Source organism: Rhinolophus sinicus, chromosome 8 (genome assembly GCF_057876585.1).
Source record: "Rhinolophus sinicus isolate RSI-liver-muscle chromosome 8, RSI-T2T, whole genome shotgun sequence".
Lineage (NCBI taxonomy): Eukaryota > Metazoa > Chordata > Mammalia > Chiroptera > Rhinolophidae > Rhinolophus > Rhinolophus sinicus.
This window is the reverse complement of record NC_142508.1, coordinates 32758283-32781324: the sequence shown is the minus strand read 5'-3', so window position 1 is coordinate 32781324 and position 23042 is coordinate 32758283. Positions and strand designations below refer to the sequence as shown.

Below are 23042 nucleotides of genomic sequence, written 5' to 3'. Positions count from 1 at the left end.
GCATACGGATATCGTTATTGATTTCTAGAGTTACACTTTTAACTGATAAGCATAAATAAAAGAATTAAAAACATTTATAGGGTGGCCGTTTCGCTCAGTGGTTAGAGCACAGTGCTTATAACAAGAAAGCCGCCAGTTGGATTCCCACATGGGCCAATGAGCTGCGCACCCTCATAACTAGATTGAAAACAACTTGACATGAAGCTGATGGGTCATGGAAAAACACAGTTCCCCAATATACACCAATTTTTTAAAAAATTATAGAGCTACGTAATTCGTACTACCCATGTATAATGCACATCCTTATTTTTCCCTTACAAACTTGGGCAAAAAGTGCGCATTATACATGGCAAAATACGGTAGTTAGAGAAGATCTCAGTGGGATCCAGTTAAGCAAAGACCTGAAGGAGATTAGAGAGGGAGCAACGTGGACATTTGGGAGAGGAATATTGCAGGGATTGGGGGTAGGAAATGGGGGCCTGCCTGGCCTATTCAACTACAGCAAGAAGGCTAGAAATGCTGAAGAGGGAACAAACCAGGAGCAGATGAGGTTCAAGGCCTTCAGGGTGGGGCATGGTGGGGCCATGTGCCTTTTCCTCCCAGGACTGTGGGAAGTCACAGAAGAGTTTTCAATAGATAAAAGACATGATCTAGTTGAAGGTTTAATAAGATCACTTAGGCTACCGTGTTGAAAATAGATTGAATGAGGGGCCAGGTTGAAACAGATCAGTTAGGTGGACCTTTCGAAAACCCAGAGTGACAATGGTAGGAGTGGACTGAGAAATAATCAGATTCCTAAAATATTTACAGATTAAAGCCAACAGAATTTCCAGCCTGCTTAGATAGACGTTATGAAAAACCGGAGTCAAGAAGGAAATATGGAAGCGACTTTGATTCCAAAGACATTCTGGTCTCTGAACTTTTTGATGCCTTCCAGTTTCTTCCTTTGAATGTGTCTCTCTCCTTTTCCTTTTCCCCATCTGTTCTTTCCTCCCATCTTCCTTCCTGAAGCAAGATTTTGTCTTCTTTATTTCTTGAATGTCTGCATTTTATGAAATTCTCAATGTTCAAATGCACAGAAAACAGCTTATTTTCATATCACGTGAGAGAAACTGGATTTCCCCCACTACAATGATTTTAAAAGTTTGAAAAATGGAAAACCCACAGCTTCCGTCAATCCCGCTAGATGTTCAGCCCCATTTCCTCCCCAAACCAACAGAACTGAAAACCACAGTCAGGTGCGTGGAAAACTTACTGTTTGGAAAGTTGTTTTGGGCCATGTTGTAATAGTCTTGAAGCTTTCAACCGGGAGACAGTGGCTGGTTAAGGCTGGTTTTATATGACAATCCCCTCCCATTAATTTGTATGATCAGCCCCTCCCATTTATTTAGTCCTTAGTGGTGATCCTAAAGTTCCAGTTTGACTAATTCTGTCATTTCTTAGAAGGAAATGATAGAGTCTAGGAAGGACTAGATAGGATTTTTTTTCTGTTAATAGAAATTTAATAATTTATACCAACCTCTACCTAAACCATCACAACAGATTTTTGAGTGCTATCTTGTATACACATTGTTTTCTCGATGTTTATTATATATCTATGTATTCTTTTTAAAATTGTTTTCTCATGCGCTTCATTTATCTTTCGAAGTGATGAACTTTTCCTATTAAATTAAAAGAGTTCTTTAAATTAGTACCAGGATTAGAGTAAGGCAAGTGAGGCTCTCACCTCGGGAGCAATATTTGAGGGGATGCTAAAAATTCTGTGATCAAGATAAATAATAATTTATGCAATACTTAAAAAGCAAAAATGTATTGCAAAAGTTCACGTTTACAAAAATATAAAAATTGTAAATAAAAACAGGATCCTCCCCTGCACTGGCAGGAGTTATGCAAGTGAGGGTTTCCTGTGCAAGGAATGAAAGGTTGTCTCTTGCAATCTTAAGGTCACTGATTGGTCTTGAGGGAAATTGACAAGTCCTTCTGATTGTTTATAGCTATAACCCACAGTACTGTAGGATAAAATGGGAAGTTTTATTACACATATACGTTTGTGTGATTTAAAAAATAGTTTTAAGAGCAATTAGGTAAGACATAAATTTTATTTGTTGATGTATTTGACTTTTAACAAATAATTTGATCAAATATCAAACATTCTCTGGAAAAACAATTTTTTAACCAGGAAAATAACCTACTTAACAAGAAACCTTCCCTTTTAATTGACTTAAAACAGTGATAAATTGTTATGTTATGAAATTTTTTTCACTTAATTTGTATGGAAACCTCGAGCACAATTTTCTGCTGTTTGTATTTATTAATATTTCTAATTTTGATACAAATTTTTATGTACACCTATTTTGGTGTTAAATATAATTTGTATGACTTAAGTTAATGAATATAACTGAAATATTTATATATATTTGCTCCAATTAAATACTGTATTTTAAAATACATATATTAAATTTATACTAAAAAATTTAAAAATACATGGCATCTAAAAAGCCAACTAGTACAATGCTCAGGAAAAGAAGAAAAAATGAGTGCAGAAATTGATCAAAAATCATAAGGAGCATTTATAATTTTGACTAGAAAACAGTACTCCCACTACTGAAAATGATCCAGTATCCAACATTGACATTATTAGAGTAGAATTGTCATCAAATTCAGAGTCAACTAAAGAACTTTTTCTCATGTGAGGAAAATAACTAAGAAAGGGGAATGCTAGAATTCCCAGTGAACATGAGTATGAATAATAAAGTAAGAAGAAAAGAAAAGGAAAGAAAAAAAAGAAGATATTGTTTAAAATAAATTTTAATAAACCTCCATTATAGCTTTCAATTCCCAATAAAATAGTAAGGATTTTAACAGAAACGTATCTGACTCAGGACAAGATGCAGATTTTAGCAATTTTACTTTACATGAAGGCCAACGATTTTCAAAAGACTGGTGTTTAAAAAAATAGTCTAATGACAAGCTGTTGCATCATGACTTGCTCATTTATTCCAAAGAATCCTTGTCTTTATTTTATTTTCCATTTGCAACTCAAACTCATCATTTCTAGAGAGTGAGATTGTAAGTACTTCCCCACGACACCCTTCAATTTTGCAGTCTGGTTTAGTTTAATTTTCTGATTTTTCTACAGGATTACATAGCATCTGTGTAAATTAAACAGTATTGGTAATACATAAAATCTCCTGTAATTAATTAAGAATAAGACATACAACCAAATAGAAAAATAGATGAACATTCCTTTATTCATACATTTCACATATCGAGTTTCATCAGATGTGAAATAAAATCAGATTTCAGATTTACATGTATATACTTGTCATTATTCCCTAAACAATATAGTATGACAATTATTTACTTAGCATTTACATTGTATTATGTATTATAAGTAACCTAGAGATGACTTAAAGTATACAGAAGGATGTGCATAGGTATATGCGAATACCAAATCATATTCTATGAGGGACTTAAGCATCCTCAGATTTTGGTATTTTCAGGGGTTCTGGAGCCAATCCCCTGAGGATACTGAGGGATGACTGTATTTATTGAGTCTCATCAGATGATGACTCTTTGCCCAATTGTGCATATTGTCTTAAATTTTTATTCTGAATACATACATATACACATGCATATGCATATACATACACAGGGTGCCAAAAAATGTATACACATTTTAAGAAAGGAAAACTGTATTGAAATTGTAATACTCAACATATACTGATAACAAAAGATGAATACAAGTCATGTCTGACTTCTGCAATTACAAGAGGTGCTCAAAGTGGTTACCATCAGCATCCAGACACTTCTGATTATGATTAACTACTGCTTGAGCAACATTGACCAAAGTGTCCACTTGTATACATTTTTTTGGCACCCCGGTATATGAAGGATGAATTATAAATGCTAATTGTTCTACTTCCAGTAGTCAAGAGGGCATTCGTAATGTGAACCATTTATAAAGATACACAAAATATCTCCATTGAATCTAATCAACCACTTGTAAGAAGCAAGGAGTTAAATGACTCTGTATAAGACATTTTCAAAACATTTTTGGAAAACTAAGGAATATAATGGTGTTGGTTGATTGCTTCTAGTGTTGCTAGACAAAGGCGTGGAAGAAAAGGATGAGCTCAGGGATTTGAATTCCCAAATCACACACCCCATAAGTGACCTAAGAGCTTCTCTGTGTGCCCTGAAGGAGACTCTTATCTCCTGTAAACACAAGGCTGAAATTGCTGAAAATCAAATACAAAACCTCAACCTGTGATTGACTTACAAAACAGTTGGGCTCCCAGCCTCACAGGATAGCCACTATAAAAGTAAGGGTATTAACTGGAAATAATGGGGTCATGTAAGTTGTCATGGGATGTGTGGGAAGAACTTGATGAAAATGGGGACACTGAGACCCTGTATTCTGAAGTTTTCTTTGCCAATGGTAAAGGTCTCTCCTTCCACAGTGGAAGCTACCTCCCCACCCCAGTGGTATCCGCCTTTCCACCTCTGAGGGAATCAACACTGCAATGCCTGAGGAAACGGTATGGCATTCCAGTTCCCTGAGGCAGTTGCCATGTAAGACAATGCTGCTCCTGCTCAGGAACCCCCTCCCCCCACTACTCCTCACTGCGTTTAGACCATACTGAAGTCCCAGCGGACCCCTAAATGGGAGGTACAAAGTATGACCCATGAGGAAGTGTATTAAACTTCAAAAAAACTACTTGAGTTTTCTGGGGAATATGTGTGGGAACAGATACTAAGGATGTGGGATAATGGAGGAAGAAATATAAAGTTGGATCAGGCTGAGTATATTGGTATGGGCTCACAAAGAAGAGATTCTCACCTAACCTCATGACCCTAGAAAGGGATCTGTTTGGTTGGTTGGTTGGTTGGCTAAACTGCGGACCAAAACATGGCCCAAGGTGAGTGAATTGGAAATGCCCAAACTTCCATGTTTAATGGCTGAGGGATATTTGAATGTTAGATCTACTCGCCCACACTAGCTGGCTCCATAAGACATACGTTTTACCCATACTTTGAGACAAAATTGTAAGGGGAGCACCAGCATCCTTGAAGAGCTCTGTGATCCCTCTTTTCTGTAGGCCAAATCTTACAGTAGGAATTGGAAAACCTAAGTGCAATAGGAGTAATCGGATCCTAGGGTAGCAGGGGCCAACTGGCAGCACTCAACTGACAAATGCAAGGTGGGTATGGCTACCATGATGGACAACAGTCATAGCAGCAATCAGAATAGCCTGAGGTGCGCAGCCCTATAGCACTGGCTAGTTAATCATGGTGTTCCTATAAGTGCAATATATAGGGAGACTACTATTACCTATATATCCTTACTTGATCTGTATGACAGAAAAGTTCTAGGTTAAGTGAACAAAATCTAACTCAAATCATAAAAACAGAGAGTCCTGAATGGTCAATCAATTCCCAGATCAGAACCCGTTTACAGACTCAGAACCTCTTCTATGAAGCGGAGGCCAGGTTCCCTTGGCGAAGGACCCCAGACACTACAGAAAATTTATACCGTTACTCTTTCTCCCAGCTCTCCCCAAAGGGATCTTTTACCAGGATAACTGTACATGGTGGAAAAGGATAAAATCAGACCTTTTAGAAACTACTGGACACTGGCTCTGAACTGACACTAATTCCAGGAGACTCAAAATGTCACTAGTTCACCAGAGGAGAATGAGAATGATAAAGCAAATATGACAAAATGTTAATGGACAAATCTGTGTCAAGGGTATAGAGTTTCTTTGTGTTTTTCTGTAATTTTGAAATTATTTACAAATAAAAAGTATATGTATATAAAGTACACATGTAAAATACATAGATATACATATATACATATACATACATATATATGTGTACATGTATATATATATATATATATATATATATATATATATGGAAAGAGAGAGAGAGAGAGAGAGAGAGAGAGTTTTCTCTACTTGAGTCATTCTGATCTGAGCCACAAAATCTTTGTTCTGAGTTCCTATAATAGCTTCCTAATCATGCTCTCTGCTTCCATCCTCATCCTACTAGAGTCTGTTCTTGCAATAGCCTTAGTGAACCTCTTAAAATGTGTGGCAGACAGACTCTAGGATGACCAGTGTGGGCCTTATATCCCTGCCTCATGGTTTTCTAGCCCTTGTATGACCTCTCTCTTTGATTGTGGGCCCAACCTATAACCTGTTTCTAGACATATGGAACATGCTAAAGGTATATATGTGATTATGTTACCTAAGATGGTAAGACTCATCTTGCTGGATTCTCTCTTCCTCACAGACAGATGAAGCATCAGTCATATTGGCCCACATAAGAAGCTGAAGGCAGTTTCTAGCAGCTAAGGGTGATCTTCACTAACAGGCAGCAAGAAACTGAAGCCTTCAATCCTGCAACCACAAGAACATAAATTCTAGCAATCACCTGAATGTGTTTTGAGGTGTATAGTCCCTCAATTGAGTCTCTTTTGGGACTTCGGGCTTGACTGACAACTTGAGCACAGTTTTGTAAGACCTTGAAGCAGACAACTTAGTTAAGCTATGACTAGACTTCTGATCCACTGAAAATGTAAAATAATATGCGTATGTTGTTTTAAGCAATTACGTTTATGATAACTGTTACACATCAATAGGAAAGTAACACAATGTAAGTTTAGAGTGTTGTCTTCCTCTATACAAAACCCTGACTGCAATGGTCCCATCCTCTTAGAAGCAAAGCCAAAGTCCTCATAGTCTCTTACTGCTTTCTGCTTGACTCCACATTAGCTTCCTGTTTTATGCACTGACTGAATACATGCATGCTACAAAGCCTATGCCAGGACATTCCTCCTCCCCTCCCATCTCCATATGGCCCCCTCACCTCCTTATTGACTTTGTTTGTATGTCACCTTCTCTGTAAGCTCTCCCCGATCATCCTAATAAATATTGCAAACCAACACCCCAAACTCTGGCACCCACATCCACCTTATTCTTTTCTTCCTTTTCATTTTCTTTGTCTAATATATGCTTTACTTGTTTATTATAGCTATTGTTTATTTTCTGTCTTCCCCTCTAGACACCGCTCATGAGGGCAAGGGTCTTTGTTTTGTTCACTCCTGTAAACCAAAAATTTAAAATAATGTCTAGCACAAAGAAGGCACACTATAGACATTTCAGTAAGATATAATGGAACCCTGCCTCACAATCTTGAAAAATTGGTATTTTTTAAGCAATGCAATTGATTTTTTGAATTAAACAATTCTGTGTAGGAAACAAATGCATATGGCATAAAAACAAAATGTTGTGACTTGATAAGCAGTGGGAAGTTTTATTCCTACTTATTCCGACTCATAAGTAGCCAAATTAAGTGACTTTTCTTTGAGCAAAGACAAACGTACATTAGAATTTCCCCTTTTATTAGCCAAAAGGTAGCACAGAATATTCAGTCTTGGACTTTAGGTATTTTTACTAACACTATATCCTAGAGATATTTCCAGACCAGTACATGAAGGGTGTCCACATTTTTCTTCAAAACTATATGCCCTTTAAACTTCTGAAAAAGCAGCCTGAAAGATGAGAGGCAGAAAATATTTCCTATTTCCTGGTAGCTGCAAGGAAAGCAGATGTAGTTAGAGTCCTCAAGCCTTGCACAAGCAAATGCTTACAAAGTAGTTATGTAGACTATGAGCTGGAAAAATAACACCTAACCTCTGAAAGTTCTGTTGTTCTGATTGATTTTCCTGCCTAACTTGGATGGCTATCTAATATTTATTGTTCTTTACTCAAAGGTATAAAGCCCCAATCAAATTTCTTTGTTAGCCACAAGTGGAGCATGCAATTCCAACATCAGATAATTTAACATTAGATCAATAGCTCCAAATGGATCATACTACATTCATCATATGTAATCTGTCACATGTAACAATGGACCAATACCAGGTTTGATCTGGTTAGATAAAAGTACATCTCTTTTACTATCTTTACCTGGAGATGAAATATGGTTTAAGGAGGTATGTATGAGTGCCAAATTGACAAAGGGTAGAATATGATGGCTTGTTTTATGTGTAAAGGTGGCTAGGCTGTACTACCCAATTATTGAATCAAAACTAACCTAGGTGTTGCTTTGCAGGTATTTTGTAGGTATACTTAACATCTACAATAAATTGACTTTAAGCAAAAAGATTTTATTTTGATGATGTAGGTGGGCTTTATCCAATCAATTGAAAGACCTTAGGAGAAAAAGTAAGAGTGCCCTGAGGAAGAAATTCAGCCTCAAGACTGCAACATTAGGTCTAGCTGGAGAGTTTCCAACCTGCCTTCTACCCTATGGATTTGGATTTGCCAGGCTCACAATCGCATAAGCCAATTCCTTGAAATAAATCTCCCACATATATACTATATATGTGATTTTTATGTATATACATATGCATGTATGTACATGCATATGTATACGTATATACATAAGTGCATGTATGTACATACACATATACACATAAATATTTATAAAATATGTATATCCTACTAGTTCTTTGCAGAACTCTTCATTCCTTGACCTAATTAACGTCCTGTCACCATACTTCTCTCTCACCTTAAAAATATTAAATCGCTTAAGGGCATTTTTTAGTACCCCCCAATTCCATTTCTCAATCCCTCTGCATCCCCAAATCATGAAAGATACATTTTATTCTCTAAGCTCCAGTTGTGGGAAACCCACCAAAGGTGACTTCTAAGATTGTTTAATATACCTCTGGGTGGACATTAGAACCCTTAACATGAGTTTCTTGGTTTCTTGTCGTCAACCACTTAATGAAATCGGGTTGGTCCAGGGCTCAAGCTCTGTCCATTCTCCTCTCCAGTCTACACTCATTCCCTTGATGGTCTCATCTAGTATCATGACTTGAAATAACAGTGTAAGATACCCCCCAAATTATATATCCAGGCTCCAGCTAATATTCAGTCATAGGTTGAAATGCCTGTGACAGACACTTTGTGGTTTCAGACATTTCAATTTGATCATGCTGGAAACGGGAGTCCTGAGTTTTCCTCCAGGATTCCTCCACTTGCGGCCTCCCCACCTCAAAGGATGGCAAACCCCCTCTTCGGGTGATCTGGGCCAATTGCGTGACTTAGAAGTTCATTCATAAGATAAAGGAGGTTCTGGATCCACAAGGCCCAGGGGAGTGCCCACGTGCACAACGTATGGAGGCGGGACTTCCGGCGCACTCCTCAGGAGGGTTCTTAAGCTACTGTTCCGTCTGTTTACTCCCAAGAGGATGCAGGAAACAGATAACGAGAATGGGCAAGTCACCAGGCGATCCGAGGGCCTGACCCCGTACCTTTACATTTGCCGTGTGAACTGGGCGAACGTCCGTGACTCCCAAGCCTCGATTTCTCCGGGCCGGTGGCTCATGCATCTTCTACGCAGAGGAAGACTTCCTGGTTAAGGCACCGCTGGCGTCGTTGGATATTGGAGTGGGAGACTACATTACCCAGAAGGCTGTGCATCGTGTGTGTGTGGGGGAAGGGGGGGTCAATAACGCTGGCCAATAACGGCCCAGGGCAGGGACGATTCTGACGGCTTACGTACGTGGGCGGGACTTCCGGGTTTTGCACAGCGGACGCCATTTGCCTCTGCGGTTCGGTTCCAGGCGCCCGACTGGCCCGAGCCTCTTCCCAGACATTTGGTCGGCTCACCTTTCCGAGCAGGGAAAGCGGATAGGAATCACCTCCGAGCCTGTGTATGGGCCTCGACTCCCCATAACGGGTGTGTCTCCAGGTCGCCCACCGGGCCGCGGCCTCCCCGGGGCCTGTGCACCCGCCGTTCATCCCCGTAGTCGCCAAGGGCTGCCCCCTGGGTGTTGTTCGCCCTTTCCGCGGAGGACACTGCGGCTCGGAGTGCGACGATCAGTAGAGGTCGCCCGGGTGCTCGCCTCTCCCAGCCTCGCTCGACCTACAGGCTCTCATGATGGCGATGTCGCCGACCCACCAGACACAGGTGAGTGGACAAAGATTTCGGAATTTCTGCTTCTCTTTGTGGGTGGACACAGTTTCCGACGGGACTGGGAACCAAGACATCCACTGGTTTGTCTTCGCAGATGTCTTGTGTTTTGGACGGTGGCGTTGGATTGCCACTTAGTTTGCCCCCCAATACTAAACGATGTTGGGCCTCTGAAAGATGCTAAGTTGTTGAAAGAATGGGTGACGCCTTTTTCAAGGGTTCCGTCATAATTAGAATAAATCTCAACCCCCACCGCGTTCTTAATGGATCCTCTTTGACCCACCTGTCCTCCTCCCAACAGGTGACCTTGGACAACGGGGTTAGAGGAGAGGGGCATTTCCAGGCAGAGAAGTGCATGGACAAAGGCGAGGCATAGTGGTTGTTTAAGGAGGCCCAAGAGGGCCTGTGAGGTTGCCATGGTTCGCGGGGCTGCTGAGACTTGTGTTGGGAGGGTGACGGTGTGCAGGGTGCCCCACCTATGAGGCAGGACAGACTATGGGGAGTCAAAGACTTCTTCTCATGGCCACAGTCTGTGTTATCCTTAGCCATTTGTGGTCCTTGGTCCTGAAGTATTTTGGTCTCACCGATAAATGCCCTCAGGATTCAGGAAGGAAAAACACTAGTGATTCATTGTGGAATCTCCCTGGGAGTCTGGGAGACCTAGGGATTGTGGGGAGCTGGTCCAGGCCCTGCAACTGCCCAGGTAGGTGCCACCCTTTTAGGTGCCTCTCCTGTGAAGTCACTGGTGAGGCTCTGCTCCTCTGTCCATGTTCACAGATGTATTTTTAGGGGTGACAGGAATAGATTTGACAGCAAAAACTGGTGAAAATGCTTGACAGCTTCCTTACTGTGTGTTCACTTAGATAACGGAGACGTGCCGGGTTACTCTATTACACCTTTGTAGAGAGTAACCTGTGCTAAAATTTTGTCTCTAGTTTGTAACACGTGAGACTTTGGGAGAACTGGTGGAACTCTCTTGTCCTCAGGTCATTTATCGTGGCATGGAGGTGATGAGATGTTTGCCTAAGGCACTGTTAGAGAATGAATAAAAATCCCAAAGCACATTGAGCATTGAATAATTTCTGTCTACATCTCACAACTGTTATTGGTGAAGTGGGACTATTATTGTATTGAGACTCCGGGAAATGAAGTGATGTCTCCAAAGTAACACAGTTGGCCAGTGTCAGGTTTCAAGAATTTGAACGCAAACCACGAGAGACTAAGGCACCAGAGATTATTAGTCGCTTTAACCAGGATGTGAAGCCCTCAGCATTTGGCAGGCAGTTGCAGGATCAGTCCGATTCAGGTGTTGCTGTTGTTACCATTGTTGGTATCATTGTCATTGCTTCCTCAGTTTTCTGACATCTTAGAGTCCTTACTGTCTGCATCTCATAGTCCATACTTCGCTTGCACTGTCTTGTGTGACTTTTCAATGGATTCCACATAGGAGGCTTCTCTTTTACACTGTTATGTCCAAAGCATTGTCCACCTTGCTCGTGAGCCCAGCGTGGAGCTCGTCCCTCAGGAGGTGTTCGATGATTAGGGCCTTGATAGCTACACCATGATGCAGAATGAGCTCTGATTGCATGCAGCAGCCAGAAGGCCAACTCTGTTACCTCTATTTCACATTCCAGGTGTCTGTGACCTTTGAGGATGTGGCTGTGACTTTCACCCAGGAGGAGTGGGGGCAGCTGGACCCGGCCCAGAGGGCCCTGTACCAGGAAGTGATGCTGGAAAACTGTGGGCTTCTCGTGTCTCTGGGTAAGTCCTCCCCACTCTGCCATGGGGGACACCTGCCACCTCCTTCATTCTAACCTCTGGCTCTATCTTGGCTGGTCAAGAAGGCCCCAGAAGCCCTCCCTCCCTCCTACCACCAGGTGCAGTTATTTTCTAAACTCATTCCTTCCTGCCTGGTCTCCTGGTCTCACTTGAGCAAGAAACAATTTCCCTCTGGCTCCTAGAATGTGGTGGAAGGAAATGGGGGTGGTCTGTAGAACCCAAAGGCAGGATGTCCAGTCGGGCCCAATGAGAGACTGGTATAGGAATTGGGGACCACCAGGACTACGTCTTGGCTCCTGGGTCTCCTCTTCTGGCTTCTCTCTCTGGGTCTGCTCATGTCACTGTGTTCACAATGGCTTTTACTCCACATTGAGTTTGCGACAGGACTGGCCACCTCGGTCTCGGCTCTCTGTGGCCCCAGATTCCTTGTCTGTACTTCTTTGCACGTTTATATTGTTTCTTTTTCTTACTTTGCTGCTGGGCTCCCTGGGGCATCCCTGAGGCAGGAATGGCCATCCGAGCCCATACTTCCTGGGATCTCTCACCCCAGTGCCCAGCACAGACTGGCCTGTCTGTGGTTCTTATTTCACATTCCAGAGAGGGATCTGACTGAGCCAGCCTGCTCAGCTCAAGCGTCCCCTACAGGCCAGTTTTCAGGGCGGTGAGTGATGGGATGTTGTCCAAGAAGAGGGTGAGCAGGCAGACCCCCAGGAGGCCTTTGCCCTCCTTGCTACCGGGTATTGTTCCGAACAACATGGTCTTGGCTATGGGCCTTCTTTATTCTCGTGTGCCTCCATGATCGTCTCTTGTTTCCTAAGTCCAGGGCCAAAGTCCTCTCCTAGCACAAGAGAGAACAGTTAAGAGTGGCATTTTTATCCCCCAGGCAACATTTGGCAATGTGTGCAGTCACTTTTGCTTGCTCCGCCCTGGGGTGGGTGGTAATGTCATCTAGTGGGTAGATCCAGAGGTGCCATTAAATCCAGCAATGGACAGGACAGCCTCTCCCCACTCCTGCCCCACTCCCCCGCCAAAGGATTGTGCAGCGTAGTGTCAGGAGTGCCGAGGTCGAGAAACACCAGCTTAGGTGTTTTGTCTGCTTAAAGATGGTCACTGCAGACCACTCAGCTTGAGGGAATGGAGGGCTGAAAATCCAGGGTAAGGCATGCCTATTATTACAGAACTGGAATCATGTCCTGTGTCTATCAGAAGAGATAAAACACAATTAGAAAAGTTTGATAGATTAAATATTTAAAAAGTTTTAAAATAAAAGGTGCCCCATCTGGCCCTGCTGACTCTTCACCCCCTTTACATGCTTTCCTGGAGCTCACGCTGCCCGTCATGCTGGGTTTCTTGCTAGCGCCCATGCACATACCTCTTTATATGTCAAGGAAAGTGTTTCCCATTTATTAAGCGCAATACAGGATTTCATTTTTATTTTATTTTATTTTTATTTTTTATTTTTTTAAGAAGGGCACAGCTCACAGTGGCCCATGAGGGGATCGAACCGGCAACTTTGGTGTTATCAGCAACACACTCTAACCAACTGAGCTAACCGGCCACCTCCCAGGATTCCCTTTTATTTATTTATTTATTTATTTATTTATTTATTTAAATCAATTAAGTTTTTTCTAAAACTTTAAGTATGATTTTCCAGGACCCATCAGCTCCAAGTCAAGTAGTTGTTTCAATCTAGTTGTGGAGGGCGCAGCTCACAGTGGCCCATGTGAGGATCGAACCTGCAACCTTGTTGTTAAGAGCACTGCGCTCTAACCAACTGAGCTAACCGGCCGCTCCCAGGATTCCCTTTTAGAAGCAGTCTAAGAAAAATAAAAATTGGGTCACTTTAAGAAAAGTGATTAATAGTCACAGCTTGTGGTCCGTGGAGCACTGGTGGCATGTTAGGCCTGTTCCAGGTTCTGTTCCCTCTGCACCCATTTAATTTCATGGCATGCCAGGCCGCTGCAAAGTCAGGAAAACTTGGCCATTGCCACTTAACTTACCCAATATAGAATATACACTTCATTTCATGAAGCTGTCCTCTCTATTTTTTTGTAGTAATCCTTTTTTAATGAAATGTTGAAGACAGTAGATAATATTTGATGTTCCTGTAAATGTCCTTATGTGACCATATCACTATGTAGCATTCTCAGTTTTATTATTTTTTAGTAGTTATGAAATGCTGAAGTCTAGAGTCACTGAGTCTGCCCCTCCCCTGGCCCGTTCTCTGAGGATGAATCTTTATGCTCACGTCCCTGCCTCCCCACAATCCTGCACTTGGTCTCAGGCTGCTGGCCCCACATAGTGGTGTTCACTGTTTCCTCAGTAATGGAGTGTTTGGGAGACAAGGGTCTGGAGCCAGACCCCTGGTGTTCACTCCAGCTCTGCTCTTTAAAAACTGTGGCCCTGGGCAAGTTACTGAACCTGTCTGTGCCTTCCTGTGCTCATTGGTAAAACGGGGTGATAATGATATCTACTTTCCAGGACTGTGGCAAGAGTAAATGGGTAACTTACGCAGAGGGCTCAGAACACCTGGTGTGATCCCGTTGTGTGCAGGTTAGCAACTGAAAACCCTGCTACCACCACGACTACTGTTACTCTCATCAGATTCTTTTGGTCCTTGTGTCTGGACTCGGCACCTTCTGGAGCTGAGTTGTGTAGCTTTGAGGTTATAGCACAGAGAGCAGAGATGGCTAGACCTGGCTTGCATATTGGTTCCGCCACTCACCACTTACGCGCTCTTTGGCAAGTCGCGTTATCTGCTTGAGCCTTGGTTTCTTCAGTGATAAAATGGTGTTGATCACAGTATGTACTTCCTGGGATGTTATGAGGAAATCCTGAGATACAGAATCCTCATGTTGTCTGTGGTCTGTAGGAAGAACGATATACAACTTAGTTTAGGATCTAAAAAAAGACCTAGATCAATGAAGACACATACCTTGTTTTGAATGAAAAGAGTCAATATTTTAAATATGTCAATTGCTTAAATTACTCCATAAATTTATTTCAATTTTGAAATGACATAATTCATTAAAGTTGGTTGGAATATGATTGTACTCTCTATATATTAGTTTTTGGTTTAGTATTAGGAATAACAACTCCATGTCAGTATGGCATATCTGTGGTTTCCAGCATTTTGCGTGGATGGGAGCAGCTTCATTCTGAGGTCTTGTCCACATCCTGAAGTCCCTGACTAGACTGACAGGTTGTGTTTCTTTTCACAGAAATCCTTATGTGCTCTTTCTCCATGAACAGGGTGTCCTGTTCCCAGACCTGAGCTGATCTACCAGCTGGAGCAGGAGCTATGGACAGTGAAGAAAGACCTCTCGCAAAGCACCTGTCCAGGTAGGAGCCAAGATGTGGGCAAGTGGGAGACCCTGCAGGCTTGAGACCTCGAGGAGACCACTGTCATGGATCCCTGGGGAAGCTTCTTGTGGCCTGTCTGGTGGTTTGGAAGCCTTGTAGCCCTTTGATCCGTGGGCCCTCTGACCTCATGGAGGACAGAGGTGTGTGAGCTAAGATCTGTCTTAGGCTCAAAGCCTGACTTGCCGACTCCCAGCTCTGTGGTCAGAGCGAAGTTACAGGATCTCGCTGTGTGTTCATATAAGCTAAAACTAGCTACCAGATCAGACAAACTCCAGAATCTCAGTGCTCAGCATATGGAAACTGTTTTTCTCACTTCCCCTGAGGTGGGTCCATGTGAGTCAGCGGGGAGCTGTGTACCACACAGTTAATCGGGGACCCAGGTCCTTTCTGTCATCAACATGTGGCTTTCATGTTGTCCTGACATCCTGCAGCTGGCAGAGGAGAATGGAGAGAGGAAGGGGGAATGTCACACCTACTCCCACAAACATCGGGTTCCCCTCACATCCCCCTGACGAGAACTAGGCATTCAGGCCCACTTGGGTGTGTGGAAGTGTGAAGCTGTGTGTCCAGTTTGAGGAGCGCAGGGTTTGGTGAGTGTTGTCTGCTACACTCAGTGTGTTCCTGGAAGATGCTAGTAAATCACGTTTTCTGTGTCATGGGGTTGTTTGGGGCTGTAAGCACATCATGCATTTATGCATAAAACTGCTCAGCACAGTGTCTGAGCCATAGGAAGTGGTTCATGAAAAGTTGTTGGTACTTTTCATGTCCTGTTAGTCCTAGTGAGTGATGTAGCTCACATTTCCCTCTGAATTCTGAGGAGAGGGGTCTTTCTTCCTCTCCCAGTTATTCTCTCCAGATCTACTCTGCCTGTCCCCCTTCTCCATCCACCCATCCTCTGAGTGTCAGCCAGAAACACAGGCACTCCCTGTCCCCATGTCTTCCTGCACCTCCTGTTTAGAAAAACCTCAAGGTGATATTTGACCTTCTTTGCCCCACATCTGGGCTGCTAGGGATATTGGGCCTTGATATATGGAGATTGGTGCCACTGCAGTGCCATGTTCTCTCCCCTCTATTGGTCCTTTGGGCTGCTCAGTCAGCCTGTGAGTTTCTGTACGTAGCCCATCATTAGCCCTTCCGGTCTACTCCAAGCCTTCTGCTGTTTCCTCAGTCCTAAATCTCCACTTGAAAGCCTCAAAGGCACCCCATGTCAGCATGCCTGGCTCACTCCTCCCACCAAGTTTCAGTGAAGGTTTTGCCACTCAAGCAGGTTAGAGACTGGACTCTGCCTCAGTGAACCAACATGCGTATCTCCACCTCCAGCCATGCCTGCGTCCAGTCATCCAGACAATGCCTCCTTCCCACACATGTCTCAGGGTGTCAACAAGATGTGTCAGCCAGTTTCCACATTAAAAGAAAAGACTACCACCTCCTCCTGTTGCCTGACCCTCACCCTGACACGTTCTTTTACTCTCGTGTCTGTGACTTCTCCTTTCACCTGGTGGTGAGGTCTTGGCCCTGGCCATGAACCAGAGTTCAGATCACACCTTTTCAGGGAAATTCTTTGCTTATATTCTTCGCTTATATGGTTTTTTTGTAACTTCATCCTTTTTCTATTCAACATAAAAATATGCTCAGGTCCTTATAGTTGAAGAAAACAAATTATAAAATGCTTCTGTCTCACATTGAATTCATCCACTCTTTGGGATGTTTAACTTTCTGCATCCTTTCACTCATAAACAATTGCCAAAAGCAGTCATATTTACTGGTCACCTTGCGCATGGTTAGGGGTGTCCGTGATGTTTCTTGGAGTGGATGATTGGATGACAGGCTGTGAAAATTTTCAAGTTTACACAATACTTGCCATTGTTTTCTCAAGGGGCTATACCAGTTCACAATTCTCCCAATAAGAATAGGAGTTTCTATTGATAATATCCTGTCCACTCTTTGATAGTCTTAAGGCTCCTTAATTTTTGCTTCTCAAGTAGACATGCAATTGTATCTCGTTGTCTTTAGCATCTTATTGGATTGTTCACCAAGCTGTATTTTTGTCTTTGAAATGTCATTTAATGATAAATGCCTGTTTTTCTATTGACTTGTTTGCTTTTTTAATTTGTAGGGATTCTTTGTACATTCCTTATGCTTTTATTAGTTATACCATGCTTCCCTGAAAATAAGACCTAGCCGGACAATCAGCTCTAATGCATCCTTTGGAGCAAAAAATTAATATAAGACCCGGTATTATATATTATGTTATATTATATTTATTACATTACAGTACAGTACAGTATGTTACGTTACGTTACATTACATTACGTTACGTTACATTACGTTACGTTACATTACATTACGTTACATTACGTTACATTAGGTATTATGTCATGTCATGTTATATTATACCCAGTCGTATACAAGACCTGGTCTTATTTTACTATTATTTTACTTATATGTTATTATACTATTTTACTTACATATTCTACTTATAGTAAAATAAGACCGGGTCTTATATTAATTTTTGCTCCAAAAGATTCATTAGAGCTGATTGTTCGGCTAGGTCTTATTTTTGGAAAAACACGGTAGATGCTACAGATACAATTTTCTGTTTTTAAATTTTATTTTCTCTCTTTAAAATATATTTTGTTGAAGAGAGGTTCTTATTTTAGTGTAGTCTAATTTTTGACGTTTCTTATATGATTAATGATTTTTTGTCTTGCGTAAAAATCTTGCTGTACCCCCAATATCAAAAAAATATTCTTGTTTACTCTCACAGTTTTAAAACTTGGCATTTGACGTTTAGCTCTTTGATCTGAAGTAGCATTTGAGTACAGTGTGAGATAGGAATGTGATTTTGTCATTCCCAGAGTGTCACCAATTTTTCCAGCTCCTTTTACTATATATATTCTGTCTTTCTACGACCAAGCTGCTGTGTCTCCTATGCCTTCACAGAGTTAGCCAAATTCAAGGTTAAGGACACAGAACTCTTGACTGCCATGTCTGCCCAGGTCTTCTGACACCAGCTACAAGTTCAGGGATTTCCTAAAACCACACTTGGGTTTGATGATTTGCTAGAAAGACTCAGAAAATGCTCTAAAACCTATTATACACACTGTCGTGTCTATTATAGACAAAGGATACAAATTAGAAGAAATGCGGAATATGGGGCTGGAAGTGTTCCAAACACAAAACCCCTGTATCCTCAGCAGCTCGTTACCTCCTCGCATTGACGTGCATAGAGTATTGCCCACCCAAGAAGCTCACCAGAGCCTCGGTATTCAGGTTTCATTGAGACTTCATCACATAAGCACAATTGATCCAGTCTTTGTGAGTGGGACTCAGTCTGCAGCCCAGCTTCCCATTGCTGGGGCCCAGATGATATCTTGTGGCTCAAAGCCCCAACTTTCTAATTACATAGTTGGTCTTTCTGATGTGGCCAGACCTTACCCTGAGTCATCTCCTTATCATAAACTATCTAGGGGCATATAATGAGTTATCTTTTGTCATAAACTAGCAGGTACATTTCTTGGGGCTCACCATGAATAACAAAGACACTCTTGTCACTCTGGAAATAACCAAAATTTAGAGGTTCTTTCCTTGCATTGGGACAAAGATCACACTTCTCTGTGAGGATGTTAATTTTGCATTAAACACTCCTGTCTTCCACTGGGGCTGCATTAGGTGCCCTTTCCTAGTATTGTTGTAGCAAGTGGGATGTCCTTGTCCAGAGGAAACTTGCAACACACAGCATCTTTATTCTTTCTAGCCATGTACAGTCTGGAATTGTGGCAGTGTCTCTACTTCAGATCCACTGTCCTCTCATCCAGCCATTCCCCTGGTTTTCCATTTTCACGGTGTCAACAGTCCAGGAACCAGGACAAAAAGAAATTGCAGTCCTGGGATTCAGAGGTAGCAAAACATAGCAGGCACAGAGGCACTGTTTTCATCTTTATTTTTTTAACTGAGATGCTGATTTTGTTATGTGTTGAGATTACTAACAGGTCCTGTTGTGTACTGTATTGTATTTCAGGTGACAAAGAGAAATTCAAGACCACAGAACTTACCAGTTGTGAGCCAGTCCTGTGTGAGGGAGCCTTACTTCAGGAACAAATAACACAAAAAGTTCCAGGGGAGTCCAAGGTGGACCAAACCAAGGATCGGAATGGGCCATTGGAATTGAAGAGAGGACACATGACATCAGGGATAGCCCTCCAGAAGGAGAAGGTCCCTGGGAACCCTGAACATGATGGCTTAGGGACAGCTGATGGTGTGTGTTCAAGGATTGTTCAGGATCTAGTCCCTCCAGGACGTGCCGTTCTTGACCATGACTCACGTAAATCAGGTAAAGATCCCATGGTTCAGGAAGAGGAAAATATCTTTAAATGCAATGAATGTGGGAAAGTTTTTAATAAGAAACACCTTCTTGCTGGACATGAGAAGATTCACTCAGGAGTGAAGCCCTATGAATGCACAGAGTGTGGGAAAACGTTTATTAAGAGTACACACCTCCTTCAACACCACATGATCCACACGGGAGAGAGGCCTTATGAGTGCATGGAGTGTGGGAAGGCCTTCAACCGCAAGTCATACCTTACACAACACCAGCGGATTCACAGCGGAGAGAAGCCCTATAAGTGCAATGAATGTGGAAAGGCCTTCACCCACCGCTCCAATTTTGTCCTGCATAAGAGGAGACACACTGGAGAAAAACCCTTTGTGTGCAAAGAATGTGGGCAAGTTTTTCGACATAGGCCAGGATTTCTTCGACATCACATCATCCACAATGGCGAGAATCCCTATGAATGCTTCGAATGTGGCAAGGTCTTCAAACATAAATCATACCTCATGTGGCACCAGCAGACTCACACGGGGGAGAAGCCCTATGAGTGCAGTGAGTGTGGGAAAGCCTTCTGTGAGAGTGCAGCCCTCATTCACCACTATGTCATCCACACGGGGGAGAAGCCTTTTGAGTGTCTTGAGTGTGGGAAGGCCTTCAACCATAGGTCGTACCTCAAGAGACACCAGCGGATACACACAGGAGAAAAGCCTTTTGTGTGCACTGAGTGTGGAAGGGCCTTCACCCACTGTTCCACTTTTATCTTGCATAAAAGGGCCCACACTGGGGAAAAACCGTTTGAGTGCAAAGAATGTGGGAAAGCCTTCAGCACTAGGAAAGATCTCATTCGACATTTCAGCATCCACACGGGGGAGAAACCCTATGAGTGCAGTGAGTGTGGGAAGGCCTTCAACCGCAGGTCAGGCCTCACAAGGCACCAGCGGATTCACAGTGGAGAGAAGCCCTATGAATGCATGGAGTGTGGGAAATCCTTTTGTTGGAGCACAAACCTCATTCGACATGCAATCATCCACACTGGAGAGAAGCCCTATAAGTGCAATGAGTGTGGAAAGGCCTTTAGTCGCAGCTCATCCCTGAGTCAGCATCAAAGGATGCATTCTGGGAGAAACCCTGTCAGTGTAACAGAAGTGGGAAGACAGTTCACAAGTGGGCAGACTGCAGTCACTCTCCGAGAACTCCTTTTGGGGAAAGACTTTTTGAATGTAACCACGGAGGAAAATGTTTTGCCAGAGAAAACATCTACCACAGCATCTGATTGTACATACCAAAGAGAAACTCCACAAGTATCTTCATTGTGAGAAAGCCTTTTGTTGCGGATCATTACTTGTCATTTGAAGGTGCATTTCAGAAATTGACCCAGCCTAGAGCCTTATTCTGCATCTGAGAATTCAACCATGAGGGAGACACTAGTCTTACTGTACACCAAGGAGAACCTTCACATACATCTTTCTACTTAGTTTACACTGCAGTGTTATCTCAGGAAATTTTTTTTTTTTTTTTTTTTTAGGAAATTTTTTTAATCAAGGAGACTTAGAAGAGAAAAATCCAATGAGACTTCTTTGTCAAGCCTATGGCACTTTGTCATGGATTACTTTACTTGGGGCAAGGGGAATGTTGTCTCAGGGGTAAAGGGCCTTGACCCTTTATGTGTCTTGTGTACATTCATTATTATCCAGTGTCAGGAGATTTAGATGGTTGAGGGCAGATATTTAAGAACATAAGGATACACATATGAATGGGCATATTCTATTGTATGAGTTAGGACTATTAAGGCTTTGGTTTTTTAAAAAAACCATTCTGTATGGGATTTTAAAACCTAATACATCTTTATCCCAGTCTGTTGTTTTCTGTAGCTGTACTGTAAATCTTTAAAGTGTGTAAAGTGGTTCATTTCTCTTTATTATTTAAAATTGACTTAACTTTCCTAATTCCTTTGACTTTTCATATAAATCTTAGCTTAAGTTTGTCTAGTCTTACAAAAAAAGTCTTGCTCTCATTTTGATAGAAATTGATTTAAATCTGTACATCAATTTGATAACTGGCCTCATGAACACATACATGATATAACTGCATTTACTTAAGTAATTCTTCATTTATTTCATTAGCATTTTAAAAGTTTCAATATACTGTTTCTGATAAATTTTGTTAGGATTTGTACCTAGGTTTTTGTTTTCTTTCCTTTTTTTTGAGTGATAGTAAATGGAATTGTTTTTTAAACTTTAATTTTCCACATGATCTTTGGTAGTACACAGAAATATAATTGTTCTGGTATCCACAACCTGAACTCATTTTTTATTGGCCATTTGTTTGGATAGAATCCTTGGGATTTTCTACCTAGAAAAGACAGCTGCAAATAGAGTTTTATTTCTTGCTTCCCAATTTCTATATCTCTTATTTCCTTTTCTTGTCTTACTACACTAGCTAGGACTTCCAGTAGGATGTTGAATAGGAGTAGTAAGGAAGGATATCCTTGATTGGTTTCTGATATTGGGGGAAACACTGTTTTTCATCATTAAGTACTATGATAGTTATAAGTTGTTTTCATAGTTTTCTTATCAAATTTAGAAAGTTTCCTTCTATTTCTAATTTGCTGAGATTTTTTCTTTTGTTATGACTATTGGATTTTGTTAAATGCTTTATCTCCATTAATTGACATTATCATCTGATTTTTCCCCCTATGGCCTGTTGATATGATGGCATTGCATTAATTGTGTTGTAAATATTGAACCAGCCTTGCATTCTTGGAATAAACCCCATTTAGTTGTGGAGTATGATTCTTTTTACATACTATATTAAAGCATTCCATTTGATTATATTTTATTGAGCAAGTTTTCTTCTAATTTCTTGAGTGATGATGTGTAGTTTTCATTGTTTTTTTTTAAAACTGTCATTGGTTTTGGTAAGTATGGAACTACCGAGAGTACCTATTTCATATTGGATAAATTGGATAGTTTGTAAGTAATTGTTCCATTTAAATTTTCTATTTTGTAGACTTATTTGAAGTACCTTGTTTCCTCGAAAATAAGACCTAGCTGGACAGTCAGCTCTAATGTGTCTTTTGGAGCAAAAATTAATATAATTTATTATATTAATAAAATTAATATAGTGTATTTATTAATAAAATTATATTATAAAGACTGGGTCTTATATTAATTTTTGCTCCAAAAGACGCATTAGAGTTGATTGTCCGGCTAGGTCTTATTTTTGGGGAAACACAGTATTCCTTATCTTTTTAATGGCAGCAAGATCTGTACTTATATCCCATTTTCCTGATTTTGGAAATGTGTCAATCTTCATAGACATCAATTTTACTGATCATTTGGAAGAACCAGTACTTTATATCATTTTTTAATTTCACTAATTTCTGATTTTTATTATATCCTTTATTCTACTTTGCTTTGGTTATATTTTGCCATTTGTATATTTTGAGATGGGTGTTGACATTATTGATTTGAAATGTTTTTTCCTTTCTAATGTAGGCATTAAGTACAGTTGATCCTTGAACAATGCAGGGGTTAAGGGCACTGACCCCCCCCACACACACACACAGTTGAAAATCCAC

General features: G+C 41.4%; 1 protein-coding gene and 1 non-coding gene across 7 annotated transcripts in view; one reads left to right on the top strand and one right to left on the bottom strand.

The window, feature by feature from the left end:
* The window catches only part of LOC109437569 (uncharacterized), a 41086-nt gene extending 31615 nt beyond the window's left edge, over positions 1 to 9471 (bottom strand). For 3 of the 6 annotated variants that reach the window (XR_012490373.2, XR_012490374.2, XR_012490375.2), the window contains exon 1: positions 9329 to 9471. This is a non-coding gene — a transcript (uncharacterized LOC109437569). The remainder of the gene's footprint in view (positions 1 to 9328) is intronic. The other 3 variants (XR_016022166.1, XR_012490378.2, XR_012490377.2) reach the window with 3 other exon arrangements.
* Positions 9472 to 9600: 129 nt separating this feature from the next.
* LOC109437593 (uncharacterized) lies at positions 9601 to 22295 on the top strand. Its single transcript, XM_088800457.1, has 4 exons — positions 9601 to 9987; positions 11625 to 11751; positions 15022 to 15111; positions 19154 to 22295. Exons 1-4 carry the CDS (start codon positions 9955 to 9957, stop codon positions 20776 to 20778), a joined length of 1875 nt encoding a protein of 624 aa, XP_088656583.1. The 5' UTR covers positions 9601 to 9954; the 3' UTR covers positions 20779 to 22295.
* The last annotated feature ends 747 nt before the right edge of the window (positions 22296 to 23042 follow it).